This window comes from Brassica napus, chromosome A1 (assembly GCF_020379485.1).
Source record: "Brassica napus cultivar Da-Ae chromosome A1, Da-Ae, whole genome shotgun sequence".
Taxonomy (NCBI): Eukaryota; Viridiplantae; Streptophyta; class Magnoliopsida; order Brassicales; family Brassicaceae; genus Brassica; species Brassica napus.
Genome location: NC_063434.1, coordinates 27,279,361 through 27,298,276, shown reverse-complemented (window position 1 = coordinate 27,298,276; position 18,916 = coordinate 27,279,361). Strand labels below are relative to the sequence as shown.

The window sequence follows — 18,916 nt, the reverse complement described above, 5'->3', positions numbered from 1 at the left end:
TAATCATTATTATTTATAATTCGTTGAAAACCTAACTAAAAGCGTGCTGAAAAAAAAAACTATCTAAAAGCATACTTTAGATTTTTGAATTATTTTTAGTTGATGTAGATATATGAAACAATTAAAAATATAAAATAATTAATTAAAAATAATATAAAAATATTGCTTTTATTAAAATAAAAAATTAATTAAATAAAATATGAAAATACATGCATATGTTATAATATATCTTTAGAGAACAAGTGAACTTTTTACTTAGTATTACCGAATATAGATTTAATTTAATTTAATCAAAATAAATAAATTATTATATCACTTATAGATAATAGACTAAAAAAAAAGAAAAAAAAAAAAAAATGCTACACAACCGTAGGTCACCTGCCTATCATCCACTCCCTCTAGCCATAAAATGCATGTATGTGTTATAATATATATTTAGAGAATAAGTAAAAATTTTAATTTGTTTTAAATCAAAAGAAATAAAATCTTATACTATTTATAGATAATAGATTTAATAAAGTTGCAAATGCTTGTTTGAATCTTTATAACGTTAACAAAAAAAAGTTGCAAATGCTTTTGACAAAAAAAATCTTAGAAAGCTCTTTTCAAAAAAAAAAAAATCTACAAAGCCTATTGGACAACTGCATATCGACAGCCTTCCTCCTCCCTGTTTTAGTTGCAGTACAAAAAAGCAACACAATTTTGGTCTGGATGCAGTACATTAATTTTTTATTATTTCTTTTTGTTCTGCAATTTTATTTGTGAATGGGTATAAATTGCAGTTCTCTCTGCATTTTTAATTCTCCTGCATCTCTCCTGCGTTTCCCCTGCTGTACATTCATAGCCATAGTATGAACTACATTTAAAACATGATCCCAAGTACTGATCTCCATACATTTAGTCGGTATATATACACCGTCTCATTGTTAGGACCTCTCAACATTCATTTTCAAAAGAAGAACATAGAGACAATGGCTGCCAATTACGAGGACCGAGACACATTGTTCAACTTCGTGGTCAAAGAAGGTAATGGCGTGAAGGGTCTGATAGACTCTGGTATGTCTTGTGTTCCACAGCCTTTTGTCCAACCGCTCTCTGAGCGAATAGCGACCCCAAACGGCCAAACGTGTGAAGCTGTCCAGCCAATAGATCTTTCCCAGATAGACGGTCCATGCCACACGGAGGTGGCCAAACAAATCGTTGAAGCTGCTGAGACGCTTGGCTTCTTCCAGGTGAGTAATGGCAGACACACATCATTTTAGGTTGATGTAAGCCATTTTCTTTTGCGATATAATTAACCAAAACTAAAGAAATGAGTCATATATTGCGTGAATATGTAAATTTGACCCGGTTACTAATTGCATGTTTAGTAAGAGAAGATTATAATTTAAAGATTAAATGCAAATGGCAGGTGGTGAACCATGGTGTTTCGGTAGAGCTGCTTGAATTGCTGAAAATGTCAGCTCATGAGTTTTTCGAACAACCTCCTGAGAACAAAGCGGTTTACCTAAAAGAAGTGAGTCCAAGCAAGCTAGTTAAGTACGGGACGAGCTTCGTACCAGAGAAGGAGAAGGCCATTGAGTGGAAAGATTATGTGAGCATGCTTTACACCAATGACGACGAGGCTCTTCAACACTGGCCTCTACAATGCAGGTAAAATAAAAACTTATACGCATTTTCTAATAAAAATAGAGTGATTTCTATTTAATCTATTAAAATATGATCATAAGCAAGTACATAAATACACTTTCGAAGAATGGATAAAGAAAACTTTGTTGCCGAGCAAACTCGGTCACATTTTCATGTTCCAGTTGTTATAAATACATCAATTTGTGTTATAAAAGTAGAGCATGCTAGTTTGAACTAAAATAGCAAGTAAGCTATATTCTATCATTGCTAATGCGTATATGTGTTATGTGTGACAGAGAGGTGGCACTTGATTTCCTAAAATCATCAATGGCAATGGTGAAAAGAATAGTTGAAGTTTTGATGGAGGATGTAGGAGTGATACTAGAAGAAGAGAGAATGAACAGTTTGGTGGGGACCAAAATGGTCAACATGAACTACTACCCAACATGTCCCAGCCCCGAGCTCACTATAGGCGTCGGTCGTCACTCCGACATGGGAATGTTAACTGTTTTATTACAAGATAGCATTGGTGGTCTCTACGTTAAACCAGACAACGGTGACTGGGCTGAGATCCCTCCTCTCAATGGAGCCTTAGTCATCAATGTTGGCGATACTTTGCAGGTTTCCCATACTTAAAAAACACCTTAAGTTATATTTATTTATATAGAATGTTAGATTCGTCTCTACTTAGAATACTTTAGTAAGGCACTATATAAAATTTTATCAACAGATTCTAAGCAATGGGAAGTATAAAAGTGCGGAGCATAGGGTTCGAACCACAAACATCGGATCGAGAGACTCTCTGTGCCTATTTTCACGGCACCTACTCCCTCGGAGAAGATTGGTCCATTGCCCGAAGTGGTGGAACGTGACGGGGTGGCTCGTTACAAAGAGGTGTTATTTCAAGACTACATGAACAACTTCTTCAGCCAACCACACGATGGCAAGAAATCTCTCGACTTTGCTCGTGCCGATTGATACTATTACCACTTCTATCAGTGTAGTGTCTATGTGCCAAATTAACCACAATTCTTTTTTTATAAGGATTAACCACAATTATTTTTTTGTTTTCTTTATGTTTGTTCGATCCCAATAAAGGAAAATGCCTTCTTCGTGTGCACTCAATAACACGTACGTGGTGCAACTTTATGAAATTTACACGCATGTTAGGATGCTGGTTGAGTTTTCTAAACCAATACATACAGGGATGTTAACGTAGCGGCCCAATCCACAAATAGTCCAACCCAGTTTATACCCAATCCGCGAAAACCCAAAAACATCCGGGTTGAAAAACCCAGAAAATAACCCAATTTGGTCGGTAAATTTGTTTTTTGTGGTTTTGAAGGAAAAAAAACTTATTTTTGCAGTTTGCGGAAAAACTCATCTTTCTGGTATTGACGCGAAAACTTGTTTTTGCGGTTTTGGCTGGAAATCTAGTTTTTGTATTTTTGACGGGAAAATTCATTTCTACAGTTTTTGGCGGAAAAAGTTATTTTGTGGTTTTGGTGGGATTTTCTGATTTTTGCGAGAAAACTCGCTTTTACGGTTTTGGCAGTCAGTTTGGATAGAAAAATTCATTTTTTGGTTTTGGTAAGTATTTATTTTTACGGTTTTAACGAAAAAATAATTTTTTTTTATTTTGGTGAAATTTTTTATTTTTTGTTTCTGATGGAAAAAACGGTTTTGTAAATTTTATATAATTTAATTAAAATTGAAAAAATATAATAATATAATTGAAAACCCATGAGTACACCATTACTCTTTTGTATTTATCCAACATAAATATGGATTTTAAAATTTTTACCCATGGTTGACCCAATTAGTTTTAGACGTATAAAGACCCAACCTATTATTAGTGGGTTTGGGTAAACCCATGGATAATTATCTATGTTAACATCCCTATACATATTTCAAAATGCTAGTATGACGGAACTAATGATTTTCACTGTAATGATTTTCTTTTCGCCAGGTTCTGTAAGGATTTCCAATTTATATAACGAGACTCATTTTTTTTCCTATTAATTTGAAATTTTTGTTTCAGTTTATCATTTCGTTTTCATGGCATACGAGATTTTGAGTTTAGACGTATCCTCGGGTCTAGGTCGCACACAATTGTTTTGTTGACTATAAAAGAAGGAAACGAATACCGTTTTAAAATGCGACAATTTTGAAGAAAGTCCATATGACATAAGCGTGAGAATTCTTAACATTTCTAGTTGTGACGTGATCGTGAAACGTGTCTGTTTAATCAGGACCGGCTCAACACTGTTAGGGGCCCTTGAGCAAAAAAAAAAAAATTACTCTCTAAAATTTATATAGAGATAATGTTTAAAATATTTTTAAATTTTAATCAATAATATTTTGTATATTTTGTAATAAAAATAAAACTATATACATATCTAATCAATAATATTTTGTATATTTTGTAATAAAAATAAAACTATATACATATCAAATACTTTTGGGCCTTTTTCAATTTTATTTATTGTATTATAATTTTTTTTTATATAGAAATATAGATCTATAAAAAATTGGACCTCTTATTTATCATTACACGGGGACACGAACTCGGACCCGGGGTGATCGTACCGCTTGTCCCCTTGTAAGCCGGCCCTGTGTTTAATTAACGTACTTCAAAACATTGTGACGTTGGACGTTTTCAGATTTTCAAAGCTCGTGCCATTGCTTCCTTCTATAAAATATCATTTGTTTTTAAGAGAGTATATGATTTTTTCACTTAAGGTCAATTAAAACTCGTTAACTCGAATTCAAGTAAATCTATGATAAATGACGTGTTTAGATAAGAATATAGGGTTCCCAAGAATATACTATCAAAAGATTAGCTTTCTTACACGCATATCTTACACAACTGTTATGTATGATCATAACGTTTATTATGTACGGACAATACCATTACCAACTGTATTTGTATCATAGGAGTATTAGCTAACCGCAAATCATATTAATTTCTGCTACAACCATTTTGAAAATTTTAATTTATACACGAAACAGTTTAAGACGAAAGTAGTGCAATGTAATTTTGTCTTTTCAAAGTCAGTCCACGATCAGATTTAATCAACGAGCCATCATGATTATACCAATTGCCTCGGATCTTTCTCCGAATAAAGAAAAATCTATACTAGATTGATCATCGTATTCTTACATCATCGATTCGTCGCACTCGCATTTTTTTTTCTCCCTCTTGTTTGGCGTCCCATGGCACGTATTCTCAGTTACAAATTTCAATGCTTCTTAAATTTTAGAGCATTTATGAGAGTGGGACAAACTCTTAAGGTATAACTTTATATATACTCAATTTATATGTATGTTCTGGTTTACTTTTCCACGATAACATTTTTTGACGTTCTAAGCATCTTATAAATGATAAACTAAATATGGTTTACAGTAGATGGAGAAGATGTCCAACCTGAACAACTTGGGGTCAACCATTGATGACTCTGGGTGAATTATTCTTGACTTGACCAGCCGCAACGAATTGACTCTACAAATTTTAACAAACAAATAAATAGGGAAAATTATGTTCATTCCAAATTTGAATGGTGTCTTATGATCTTAATTTATGTAACAATTATTATACTGGCTGCTATTTTTATGGTTCCCTACTTCTCTTTTACATCAAAATTACTTTAGTACTTAAATTTAAATCTTTATACACTCCAATAAAAGTAACTAAAGGTAAAAGCATTTCTAAAGATGTTGTACAGTTTTGGGCAAAAAAGTCAGAACCAACATTATCTTGAATATCTTTTTCTCTAATGAGTTTTGTCAATGAGCGACGTATTAATGGGAAACTCTTCAGTGCATTGGAAATTTCTGTTTTAGAGAATAATAATTATGGGAGCATTATTTACAACAGGAGAAATAGCATTACAGTGTCATTCCACCACTTTTTAAGTCTTTACTTGACAATATTTCCATAGCTTTGATTAAGCAGACTTCTCCTATCGAGAGATTTAGTAGCCTCGCGGTTTGCTGATAGTTAACTCACACCTATAAGTTATCACCACCAGTGCATGTGACAAAAAAAACACAAATCATCTAACCTATCATCGTATGAGCTAGATTGAAGATATTATCATTTATTATTTTGGTCGAAAACTTATTGTTTATATCAAGACTTTTGAAAATTCTTTAGATTTTATTCTGTTTACCGTTAGTTTGTTTATAGTTAGGACTTTGTTAAGTGTTTAATTTAAATAGTTAAATGTTGAGATATATGTCTAATTGTAGAGCATAAGATCGAAACATGAAAAATCGGATAGAAAACTTTGAAAGTAGTATTTTTTAGAATGAGAATAAAAAGAATAATTTTGACCAATTCAAATACAGTATAATTGTTATTTGTTAAAATTGTGGCTTCCATGATTTTTTTTCGTAGTGGGAAAATATCCAACAAGGTTTTTTGGTGGAAACTTAATCATTCTAATTTGTAATAGTAAGAACATAAAAATTCCTGGATAATACAAATCAGAATAGAAGTTCTCAGATGATCACTTTTTCCGATTTATTAAGTTTGCTATTTTATAACTTTGATATACTATAAGATATTTCCATAGAACTATTCTAAATATTGAAATAGAAATGAGAACTAACTATTTGTTAAACTAAGTCAAATAGTTACCTTTTCGTCTTAAGAAGAGATAACAATTGCTTGATATGTAAACTTAAGTTGAAACAATAACCAGTTAAAATCTTTTGGAGAAGTGAGAATGGAGCTGAGTGGTAATATTCGGTCTTCATTAGGTGGCTTGGACATTGTCAATTTCGTAGAAATTACAGAATAGAAAATTGAAAGAACTAAATCCTCATGTTTCTCTTTTTCTTTTGTTCATCTGTCCAAGTTAAAAGTTTCGGATCAAAAGCATACAACAAATCTCACCTTTGCGAGCACGAAGTAGAAATTATGCCTCAAAAGTCATGATGATAATTTCGTCTTGGCCGAGAATATAATATGCAAACAGTAATGATGAGCCTAGAAGGAATTTAATGTTTGTTTGAATCCTCGTCAGATAATGTTGGAATAGAGAACATAAAACAATTAAATCAGTGTGATCAAAAGTCAGTCCTCTCCTTGGCATCCTTCTTGGCCTCTAGTGAACGAAGGGTCAAAGCGTCATATTAGGTAGCGAAAAAGACTAATTCTAAAATCTCATGCTCAAAAGACTTTTACTGGGTCCGATAATTGATTAAGAAGGGATTAACAAGTCAACAGGAAGGACTTGACCATATCGATCTTTTTCATATAAATGAACACACACGACACATGTTCTCTTTATACAATCTCAAGAAGATTCTAATGTAAGAGTCCTAAAAGCCAAACAATAAAACAGTAAACTAAAGGCATGGATGAGGCGATGGGATCATGGGACACAAGAAGGGAAGAACAAGAAGAAGAAGAGAAACAAGTGTTAAAACTTCCAGGGTTTAGGTTTCATCCGACCGATGAAGAGCTTGTAGGTTTTTATCTCTCTAAGAAAGTATTCCTCAAGAAATCCAGCAAGATAGATGAGATAATCAGCCAAATTGATATCTATAAATTCGATCCATGGGATCTTCCTCGTAAGTTTTTTCGCTCACACTCTCTCTCGTTTCTTGTACTCCAAACCATGTAACTTGCATGCGTATACCAAATATATTTAGTGTTTATTCTCATTACAAAAGAAAAGGAAAGACTTAGTGTCTAAGCCAAAGAGGGAGGACTGGGTGCCCATGCACCTACTGATTTTTTTCGTACTTTTCTATGTAAAATTACATGAATTAATATAATAGTTAATGAAAATTTCTCTTTAGTGCACCCAGTATAGTTTCACTCGGCATTCGCCTCTCATGCACCTTTGCGTAATAAAATTTAACACATAAAAATCTAGTTATAAGCGGCTTACTAAAGGTGTGTTTGTTTGAAGGCTCAAGGAATACGGAGAAGGAGAGCTACTTCTTCTGCAGGAGAGGAAGGAAGTACAGAAACAGCATAAGACCGAACCGAGTGACTGGTTCCGGTTTTTGGAAAGCCACAGGAATCGATAAGCCTGTCTATTCCGATGGCTCCAGCAAAGCCGTGATTGGTCTAAAGAAGACACTCGTTTATTATCTTGGAAGCGCCGGGAAAGGAAGCAAGACAGATTGGATGATGCACGAGTTTCGCCTCCCAACAGCCAATGACACCATCCCTGGTGGCTCCACTCTCCTTAACCCTACTCCTTCTTCCTTGCTACACGCTGTAAGTTTGTAACCTACTCAACAATGAATGCATGATCATATACATTATGGTTGGCTACACGTTTTAAGCACATCAAATAGTTATGAACTTCGGTGTGGAATCTTCCTATTATTAAAAAAAAAAATCACAATGCTCATGATTGATTCTAGGACCGGGGGACAGCCAAATGAAATATTCTTCTTAGCCCTCAAATTTTGTCTTAATATGTATGCATTATCTTGCCTCTAAACTATTCAAAACATACATATATGTATCAATCATTCAGCTTTTCTACCATAATTATTTTAGGTCACAGAGATGTCAGGACGTCCCTAATTGATTCATATGATATCTGATTGCAGGAAGTGTGGACGTTGTGCCGGATATTCAAGAGAAATGTGTCTAGTAGAAAATACACTCCGGACTGGAGAGAGTTAGCAGGTGGGAAACGCATGAAGCCGCAACAATCTAAGTATCAAGAAGCTTATATCAGTTTTGGTGACAATGAGAGTAGTAGTAGTACCAATAATATCAACGTTATGGAACGCAAAGAGAACTATGAGAGGAACGTTTTCCAGCTTCGCCAAACGCCCCATCAACACCAGCCCATTCCAGTGGACACAACTATTACAACACAAGTCGATAGTACGGTTCCACATTTCTCAAACGACAACATTCACGATATAACCTACGAGAACTGGGACGAGTTACGATCTGTTGTGGAATTTGCTTTCGGCCCTTCTTTTCTTAGTTAGGTGTCTTGAATTAACCTGATAAGTTGATTACTAGTATAGAACTTGGACCTTTTGTTGGATGTTGCAAGGGACGATACACTGATCAGTGATCATCAGTTTTCTGTTATATACATATTATATGTATCTTATTGTGTATATGAACTTCCATGATTATATATATACGTACCCATATTGATCCATATAATAATATTCTCCGTTTCGATCCTGGGCAGCACCATCATTATCCAATAGCTATTGTTTTTTGTTATTTTTTTGTAAACTTTCAATAGCTGTTCATTCAAAAAAATAAAATATATATATTTATATATTCTCCGTTTCTCCTATATAATTTGACGCACATTATCCTTTTACGCTCTTGGTAACAATAAATCTTTTGAAGACAAAACTATGAGCGATACATATATAATTGTTCGTACGTTGAATGTCTTTTCTTTTGTCAAAATGTGAATTCATTTCATTTAGAAATGGCTAGGAGATACAAAACTATAGTGATCGGAAGTTTGATCTAAAGAAAACAAATGATGTAGACAACAATATCTTTAGAACACAACGATGTAAACAGTTTTCAATAGGTAAAAATGGACTTTATTGATGAATAAGATCGAATACAATGAATTGAACTAGATTGAATGATACAAATGAGATCGGTAAAGAAATGACCTAAGATTGGGATGAAAACAAGGTCGATGTATGTGTGTAGCTCTCTTTAGGGTTTTCAACTTCATGTCCGTTCTCCTTCCTTTATATATATCGAGTCGGTCTCTTGATCTTCGTAATTGCTTTGCGATTTTTGGGACTGCTCCGCGATCTCCGGGACCTCAAGTTCTTCGTCTTCGAACTCGATTGCTTGCTATGGGATTCAGTTCTTTATGGCCCATATCTTTGATCGCGGCCCATTAGTGTACTGACCGAAATTGGGTCCAACAACCTGGATCTAAAGATACTCTCAATTACTTTACCTCCCTCTTAAGACTCTTTATGGTTAGTTTCAATCTAGAGTTATCTGGCCCGGTTTAGTTTTGGCTTTACTCTTTCCTTGATGAATATTCTCCGTTTCAGAACTTAATTTGATGAGATTCTTTCAATAATGATATCCTTTTTGTTTTTTTTCTTGGGCTGTTTGAGTAAGGTTTTACAGGTAGACCATTAGTTTCTGTCTCAACTTGCGATGTATAGTATTCGTTCATGCTCGATGCACTTTGTTCAATGGGCTTGAAACGAACCATATGGATGTCTAATTATTAAGTTGTTGGAGTTATTGTTAGTATGTTTGATTGCCCCATATTCTTTTCTATCTTCTTCTTTTTCTCTTACAAACGAAAAGACTTGGGTAAACCAATCTTTCCAGCTGAACTGGAACATGTCATCGCCTCCACCACTTAGTGGAAGGTAATAAAGATATGCGACACTTTGGATTTTATGAAATCCATCCGCAATACATGTTATTAAAATTGCAAGTTTATCACATTGCCTAGCTAAGTTCGAAGCACTAGTTTTCCACTCACCTGTAACATGTTAATATTATAATGGTGATACACACTATTGATTGGATCCTACAGATGAAATAAAGTGTGTCACAATCATCCAACTCAGGCATCTTGATTTTGTAGGGACTCAATCTTTATGGTCCGTCTTTGTGGTAGATGGGGTCCATATTTGCTTTCTTGATTCAATTAAGTAATCGTGTTTTGTTGTTGTCATGGCCTGCTGGACACTAAGAACACCATTCATCCATCACTTCACACCATTCATCTTCCTTGCTTGCACCACTATTAATCACCATCATCATCATATAATAAATAAACTAAACTCTTATTGGAATCTTAATCGCATAAATCATCATAATCAATAGTGATCTTCGTGATTTTGTTTTAATAAACAATTAAAGAATATTCCATGTGTATAGGATATGTATGATATCTTGCTTATTTTTAATTTAGTGTGGACTCATCTTCGACCTCAAGCCTGTCTTTTTACTATTTTTCTCCCTTTGACAAAGTAGCCGACGAACATCTTGTTTTTTCCATCACTTTTTTCTTTAGCTTTACTCTAATTATCTATCTTGTGAATTTATTCTTCGTCATACCATCATTGCATTGCTTTGCTCTTGTTTCTAAATTCACATGCGTACGAAAAGGGACATAATAATTGTTTGGATTCTAAGCTCCATTTTCTGTAGATCGACATTGAAATTTCATATTGTGTGTGAATTGTGATACTTACACCTTGCCCCCACTAAAGAACTATGCATGATATTAATGGTTAGATTTTTTTCGAGTGGTTGGTTCCTAATGTGGACAACAACCAAACTATTTTCTCACCTCTATTCATCCATACGAAAGTACAGTCTTTACCCGTAAATGTTCATGTCTTGTTCCTATCAAATATATCAGTGTCATGTCTTAACCATATAATGTTTTTTGTCTTGGATAGAAACATAAACTTCTAATTATGTCTTTCATCTAACCACATGATGTTTTGTTTTTTTTTTTTTGTGCTATTAGAGAGGATGATACTTGCGTATGTACAAAATTAATTTTGCCAAAATCAAATCAGAAAAAGGATTAGGGCAACTGGGCAATAGTGGTATAGGCTACTCCTTTTACTTTAAACCCTTGATATCCTCTCACACCTCTTATTTAACTGCATCTTTTTGTTGTCCAATCAAAAGCACAGTTAGATCTGTCACTACAATGTATATAATTGCTATTGTTTGATAGATCCAAGACCTGACGAAGATGACACATTAAGAAATTGTATTATAATGTGGCTTTTGCAAATTGATACGAATTATATATACTATACTTGTCAACTAAACTCCCACATCACAAAGTAGGGAACAATATAAAGTTTAGAAATGAGGATCATGTTCCCCTTTTTATCTCTCTAATCACCTCTCCTATTTTTCTCTGTGTTACTAAATCTTTAGTTTTTTTTTATCAAATCTAATTCTTTATAGTTTTGTTTCACATTTTACAATCTTACTTAAGGTATTCTTTTAAAGTTTTGATTACTTTTAGTTTACTAGCTCTTGGGCCTATGTGAAATAAGGTTTGGTTTGATAACACCCCTCCGGTTAGGATTTGATTGATACTTGTAAAAAGCACAATCACATACATGAATATGCAACAATTTCAAGTGAAATAAACAGTCATCTTTAATCACAACTAACTAATTTATTAACTGCATCACAGAGTATGGACGACTTAGATAGAAACCGAAAGTTGGGTTCCATTTTGGTATGAAAAGTAGAATATTTGCCAAGGATTTGTGAGAAAGAAGAAAAGATAAAGAAAGGAGGGCATCGATATCATCGTTGGTCCATGGTTGACAACTTGACATGGTACACCATTTATGAATATGAGGTCTCATCCAAAGTTTCTGTCTAAAAGCATATTTGATTTTTCTGTAATATAATTATATAAACTAATAAAGTAGGGACGTTGATTGTTCGAGGTTAGGCTACAGAACAAATGAAAACCGACCCACAAATCAATCAATTTCGAAATGATCATGATGATATTAATTTGTATAACTTTTCTAATGCCGTCTTTGCCGTGGAAATTTCTTCTTCTTTTTCATAGATAATATTCAAAACCAAGTAGTGGAATACATTACTACTGCTTATAATATAAAAAGGTGAATCATGTTCATTCATCTAAGTACATTGAAAGTTAAAGATGACTTATATCATTTCCATTAAAAAAAGAAAACCTAGAAGAATGAGAAATTCCAAAAAATGATAAACTTTAGGTTGTGACCCCACTCGGAAATCTAACTAATTTTCTTTAATACTATTCCTGACTACTATATTATTTAGAGTGTGTAATGTGTCACCAGAATTATTGTATTCTATTGACTTTTATGTATTTGAGAAAGAAAAAAAGAAAAATTCCATTGTTCAATGATGTACTATATCAGATGGTAAAGGTGACGACACACATAACACACAACCTATAAAAGGTTAAGCTCTTCCATGCCGATATAATTTTCAAAACTGATAATAAAAGAAAATGTAAAAGTCGGTTCTAAGCACATCCAATAAAGATTTTAAATTCAGATAACTTTAATATTATTGCGTGAAATTTTAACATATCAGCATGTCACCTGCAAGCATACGATACTTTGAACTGTATTATATACATAAATATCTGATTAACTGATGGATTAAAATAGTAACGTGTAAGATAGGAGAGTTTTCTTTGATATTTAAAATGGAAGTTGAGGAAAGTTCCAAGCATGGAATCAGATTCACGTGTTGGAGAAGGGGAAATAAAGGGAAACGGTCCCAGGAGTGGGCCCAAAGCGGCCCGCATTTAAATTTAAATTAATAAAAATTAAATAATAGGAAAAATAAAGCTTGGCCCGGCGGTGCGATGTTGATGTGTTTGTGTAATGTTTAATGTTTCAAAAAGTTTTTAAATGCCGAGTTTTGTCTTTTTCTTTGTGGACTCCACTTTTAAGATTTGTTACCTAAATAAAATAATTTATTTTTCTACCGACAGTGTCCTTTCAGTTACCGATTCGCAAGCTTACTATGTTACACCCAGTATCGTACTATTACATAATCTAGTATTAATAAAGATTATTGTTCCTGAAGCTGGTGCGTAGTTGCGTATGTGTGTGTGTGTCGCATACATAGCCTTATGGCAACTATCAGAACTTTTTTATGTGATCTTTGGTTGTTTTAGAAGAAAGGAAAAAAACTACTCGTTCGATTTTAAAGTTAAGGAAAAAATATTGAGGAGTATTTGTTTGACGTGACTTGATGATCAAAATCGCAAACGTCTGTATCGTGTTAATAGCAGACAAGTTAATAATGTCACAAAAATACAAAAACAGCGTGAAGAGACGGCAATAATAACGTGAATGTTGATGATTCAGCCCGGGACCATTTCACAAATAAGTTTCAGAGTCGTGCTAGAATTATATGTACTATATATACGACCTAATCAATGAAAGTGCTATTCTAGCGGTGAATTTTATACGATCTCTTTCTAGTGACATAAATGTTTCAGTATTCGTTTATATATTCGTATTAGAAAACTCTGCATTAAAAATTAGAAAACTAAAAGAAAATATTTAAAAAGTAGCGTGAAAAGAGAACGTGAGCCAACTACATTTCACATGCTTCAAATAACTAAAACTAGTACGTGGTTCCTCGAAACCTCGCTCTAGTTTTACATCTGTACATTTACGTGCGTGTGAACTCATCAACGTTAAATTAATTACATTATATTAATCTCAGCCAAACTTCGAAGTCCATATAATAGCTAGTTCACTTAATGATGCGTGGTTGATTGCATGATAGCATGTAAACACAGCATTGAATTATTGACTGCAACACATATTGACATTTCAATAGTATATATAACAAACAAATAGGGTATTTAAATACGAAGAGGATGTGGTGATTATGTTGGGTGTAATGGAGGCAGTCAAATACTTAAATATATACCGTTTTTATTTATTTATTGAAAATTTGAAATGCGTTCATTTGATATGAAAGGGACAACACAAGCTTGTTATTCACGCACATCGATTCTTTAATTCTATAAGAATTTTCTTCTTTCCATAAGCCAATCTATCAGTTCATGTAACCTTTTTAACACGTTAAACTACGTTATAATCCAAAACTCTTTTAACCCTATCTTACCAGCATTTAAGTTTTCACTCCCGTACGAATATATAACTCCAAAAGATTAATATATACGACTTCGTTTCCTTTTCACGAGTATTTCGAATATTTTTGGTCCAAATATAAAATATGCTTTTGTCACATACTTGATGAAATATAACCAAAGCCAAGAATAAAACTCCTAATTAAAATCATTAGATAATAGAGGTTTTGGTGGAACTCTCTCTTTACCTTTTATGATTTTACAATTCTCGTTTATTTATTTTTTGCCCTCGAGAAATGTTATATTAATGAGAAATGTTATTATATTAATATAAACAGGATAAGTTGGAAACTACTCAACATTGGACCCACTCTTTGTCACAGCGACATTTGCGCGCGTCTTCCACGTCAGTTTAATGCGATTTCGTAACGGCTAGTCAAACTTTTGTTTCTTTTCTAACCTGCGCTTAAAATCTACCACTGGCTAACTTGCACTTGACCCACTCCTTCAGTCTCTTTATGCATCAGTTCTCTCGAGTATAGAGGAAAAAGTTGAAATGGCTTTTTATTTTATCTTTGCTTTTAGTTTACTGGTCTGTCACGCATAACCCACGATTTCGACCACTCACTTTTACTTTTTGTATCGAATAATAATAAAATTTCTAGAAAAACACAAAGACTTGTAACGTTTCAACAAAAGTATATGCTAGTGAAAACCCATCTCATGAAAAGTGACGTTGATATATGGGAGAAAGACTAGTAGTTGAACCACGAAACTTGACACTTTTTTTGGCGCAATATGACATTGGAAAGTGGGTATAAACCTAACCCACGATTTTCAGCAACAGGATGACCCTCGTGAACCCCCTTCTACATTAAAGAACTGACACATATGTCAAAGATTCGTGTTCCATCATCATCACTATTGGTACAGTTTTAAAAACCACGATTTTTTAATACTGTTTCAACTATTTACTATTTTAGGACATTTACAATCTACCGAGTATTGTTAGGAAAGATTAACATGAAGACTAGCGTTCTTTGGAGATTTACAGATTGGACAAGTGTTAATCGAAGAACCACACACACTGCATAGACACATGTGTCTGCATGGTAACAGTAACACACTAGCTTCTCCTTTCCCACAGCTTCTACACATCGTACTTGAAACCGTGCGCATCATCGTACTATCACCCTCGTCGCTGCTTCCGCAACAAGACTGCGCGTCATCAGCAGTTGTAGGCTCCTCCCAGCGGTTACGTTCCACTGCGGCGAGGACTTGTTGGAGATTGGACCGTAGGGAGTTTACGGTGGCTTCATTAGATTGTGCCATGTCACGCCATAACTGATTCTCTACAGTGAGAGACTTAACCTTCTCTTCGAGAAAGAGGTTTAGTTTGCCTATGTGATTGATCTCTTCATCTTTGGCTCTAAGTGTCTTCATCAACCCTTGCTCAATAGCTTCCATTATCTTCCTACCTTGTTCTTTTCTCTTCTCTTCAATCCCCATTCTCATTATCTCGACCTGATAAAAATATTGTCAAACATCATCAGTCGATATGAACCAGCAAAAAAATTATGTTATAAAAAATGTTTAATAATAACACTTACATGATTAGAGATCAAGCGGTCGATATCTAAGTTGTGATGTTGGACGTTAGAAGACAAGTCTTGTCCTAGGAACATGAGAGGATCGGTGCAACGTTTCTGGCTTGGCATAGGGTTTTCAACAACCGATTCTTCTCTGGGGCGTTTTCTCAAAGACGACACCGGAGGAAGATAATTAACGTTGTTGCCATTATTATTGTCGCTGTTGTATGTGACAGAACTATCAACGGAGTGGATCGTTGGTTTCATGGACTGGTGAACCAAAAAATCAACCGGTGATGTGTTGTAAACGGGATTAAACGTAGAAGTTTGACATTCCATGGTAGGGTTAAACGGCATCGTCGCCGCTGGAAGAGTGTTGTATCTGATCTGGTTTGTGTAGACTAAACCGTTCGCTTCAACGGGATACATCATTTCTCTGTAAAGAAAACCAGCCGTAACGTTAGGTTTTGTTGGAAAAAAACGTAGAAAATAACAAAGAGGAGAGAATGAGAAGAACACGTACCTGTTGGAAGAAAATAAAGGATTAAGATGGTGTGCTTCAACGGCCATCGAAACTGGTTCAAAGCTATTAAATGGGCGATTCAGAAGGGAGCGTTTAAAAACGTGAAAGATGGTGGTGGAAGAAGTAATGGGAGGTTGTGAAGGGTTTTAATATACGGTTTCACAGAGAGGGGAAAACTAAAAAACAAATATCAAAGCAGAAACCAACACCACCCTTGTCTGCTAATTTATAGAGAACAGAGAGGAAGATGTGATGTGTTTTTTATTTATTTATTTTCTAATTGTGGTTTTGTTGTTTTCTAGATAGCATTGTTTATTATTAAAGGCAAAAGAAAAACATTAAGCATGAGGATTCTTCGGTTATCCGGCTGACCAGTCACCATTAAAGAAGTTTCTTAATTAGAAAAAATAAGATTTGACAACGACATCTGTAAAATTTGTATATCTACCTCATTTACGTTCTTTTATTTTTTTTATTTTTACTATAAATTGTTGTTTCTCTCTTGTTTCGCCTAACTCTTGTCGTTTTTTTTCTTCATATTACTGGTCAAAACTGACAGCAAGTAAATCTATATTGGTAACAAAAGTGTTTGGTGTAAGAAACCGTGGAAGATTCATTGTATGTAGTGTGTGAATACATACGTAAATGCCAATGTGTGCATAATGTATAAACGCCAAAATTGTGGTACATCAAAAGGGGTGGCTCATGTGACAAGAGTTGTGCATCTTGTGACCCTCTTAAATTATTCGTATCGTTTTCAAACAAACGATCATTGTATGTTAGATCAGATCTCAATTTTATTTTTGAAACATCCCAGTATCATTTAACCCCAAGAAAAAATGCCATTAATTCGTTGTAGTAGATTGGGAAATTACTCATTTTATGTTTAATAAAACTACAAAATAACTGCCATGCATGCATGAATTTGAAACGCCAAGGCTCAGAATTTCTGAACAAAAAAAGTTATTTATTTAAAAAACGGAAGACGCCAACAAAAATTTGAAGAATGCCTTATCCGTTGGGACAGACTTGGACAGGTCCGTTAGATTCCAACGGGGCGAATCCGTAAATGAGGCAGAGGACTAGATACAATACAGACGGCACTGACAATGCCACGTGTCAAAATGACAAATGTTAAAGTGTGGGATCTGTGGTCCACGTGTGATGGAGTTGCCGGGATACTAGGGTCGCATGGGCACGTGTGAGGTGCCAGCTTGGCATTATTCTCAGTTTTATTTTAATTTTAGCTTAAAGAGAAATTTTGATAAATAAAAGAAAATAAAAAGCAGCCGTTGAGAAAGGTACGGTGTACCCACCGCTGCTTCTTTACCTCTTTTTCTAATTTTGTTTGTGTTTTTTTTAATTTTTAATACTGTTTTGTCTGTTACTCTGCCACACTAGAGATTTTGCCCGGGTTATGCCCGGGTTTATTCAAATAACATTTAATTTAATATTTCTTACATTATATTACTAATATGTTATAAAAATTGAATTAGAATCGAGTAAAATTTACAATTTTTTTACTATCTAAAATTGTATGGGATTATCCAAAATATATTTTTGTATATCAGTTAGGGGAGTTTTTAATATATTTTAGTCCAAAACTATGATCCAAAAACATTATTTTCTTATTACTTTTTCATTTCCAGTAAAAACATTCTAAAATCTTGTACTAATATCACAAATTGAAAATATAAATTATTTCTAATTCGATATAACCTTATTGGGGGTGACTGGTGACCAAGAGAATGAGGAGAAGAACACAACATTCCTTAACATTCCTTATAAAAATTACCATTTATGAGGTATAGCTGTGCATCTTCGCTCCTTTTCATTCTTTTTTTTTGTAGAGAATTATAATACAAAATTATTTCTTGTTAATTTTGATTAAAACCCATCATTTCTCATCATTCCCAAAATTTTATTCATATTCATTATTTTCTTATTCATTCTTAATGTTCTTGCGATGGTTACCAGTCATACTCATTATTTTAATTTCCATTGAAAAAATAGTGATTTAGTTTTTTTCTTACTTCGTGTCTTTAATATTTTTTGTTAAAGTTCATACACTATATTACAAATAATGTTGTATTTAATAACTATAGAGATTTTTCCGCGCCTTATAAATTTATTTTATTTATATTATTATTTATCGTTTTTTTTTCTTTTATATTAACTTCTTGTTTTTCCAATGTTAGTTTTTCTTAATTTAAATTTATATGTTTATAATTTTTCATTTTTCTTGATGGTTTTTTGTATGTGACATAAACTTTTTGAAAATTTAAAATAATATTATATAGTATGATTAACACATTAAAGAAGAGAAACATATTCAGGCACATTTTACACAGGTTTTATATGCATAATTTTAAACATTATATATGTATATATTATAAGTTTGAAACATGTAAATGCTTTCTAAAGCTAAATACTTATTCTGAGTTTACATAACTTAACGAAAGTTTTATCTCTTTTTAAATTCAAATCAAAGAAAAAATATCAAAAAGTCAGTACCGATGGGTTTTTTGGGCTTTTAAATCAGCACTGAAAAAATTACATGAATCAAATAATAACCGTTTTAT

The 18,916-nt window shown here is 33.5% G+C and overlaps 3 protein-coding genes across 3 annotated transcripts; 2 read left to right on the top strand and 1 right to left on the bottom strand.

Moving 5' to 3' along the window:
- The first annotated feature begins 348 nt into the window (after positions 1-348).
- LOC106375087 (scopoletin 8-hydroxylase) lies at positions 349-6,610 on the top strand. The gene is given in 5 exon segments (XM_013814986.3): positions 349-1,232; positions 1,412-1,653; positions 1,926-2,250; positions 2,360-2,422; positions 2,425-6,610. Coding segments are annotated over 5 exon segments (1,176 nt in total). The 5' UTR covers positions 349-869; the 3' UTR covers positions 2,608-6,610.
- A 207-nt stretch (positions 6,611-6,817) lies between these two features.
- On the top strand, positions 6,818-8,758 carry LOC106377489 (transcription factor JUNGBRUNNEN 1). The gene is made up of 3 exons (XM_013817735.3): positions 6,818-7,209; positions 7,554-7,867; positions 8,209-8,758. Exons 1-3 carry the CDS (start codon positions 6,993-6,995, stop codon positions 8,599-8,601), a joined length of 924 nt encoding a protein of 307 aa, XP_013673189.1. The 5' UTR covers positions 6,818-6,992; the 3' UTR covers positions 8,602-8,758.
- Positions 8,759-15,096: 6,338 nt separating this feature from the next.
- LOC111199241 (probable BOI-related E3 ubiquitin-protein ligase 3) lies at positions 15,097-16,624 on the bottom strand. Its single transcript, XM_022688806.2, has 3 exons — positions 16,335-16,624; positions 15,833-16,247; positions 15,097-15,746 (listed from the first exon to the last, which is right to left on the bottom strand). Exons 1-3 carry the CDS (start codon positions 16,379-16,381, stop codon positions 15,231-15,233), a joined length of 978 nt encoding a protein of 325 aa, XP_022544527.1. The 5' UTR covers positions 16,382-16,624; the 3' UTR covers positions 15,097-15,230.
- Positions 16,625-18,916: the final 2,292 nt, after the last annotated feature.

Bases quoted from the DNA above. Each gene is read 5' to 3' on its own strand.
- LOC106377489 (XM_013817735.3), top strand. From the start codon at position 6,993: ATGGATGAGGCGATGGGATCATGGGACACAAGAAGGGAAGAACAAGAA. The intron at 7,210-7,553 runs GTAAGTTTTTTC...GTTTGTTTGAAG, and splicing joins CGATCCATGGGATCTTCCTC to GCTCAAGGAATACGGAGAAG. The intron at 7,868-8,208 runs GTAAGTTTGTAA...ATCTGATTGCAG, and splicing joins CTTCTTCCTTGCTACACGCT to GAAGTGTGGACGTTGTGCCG.
- LOC111199241 (XM_022688806.2), bottom strand. From the start codon at position 16,381: ATGGCCGTTGAAGCACACCATCTTAATCCTTTATTTTCTTCCAACAG. The intron at 16,248-16,334 runs GTACGTGTTCTT...TTTTCTTTACAG, and splicing joins CCTTTATTTTCTTCCAACAG to AGAAATGATGTATCCCGTTG. The intron at 15,747-15,832 runs GTAAGTGTTATT...TATTTTTATCAG, and splicing joins ACCGCTTGATCTCTAATCAT to GTCGAGATAATGAGAATGGG.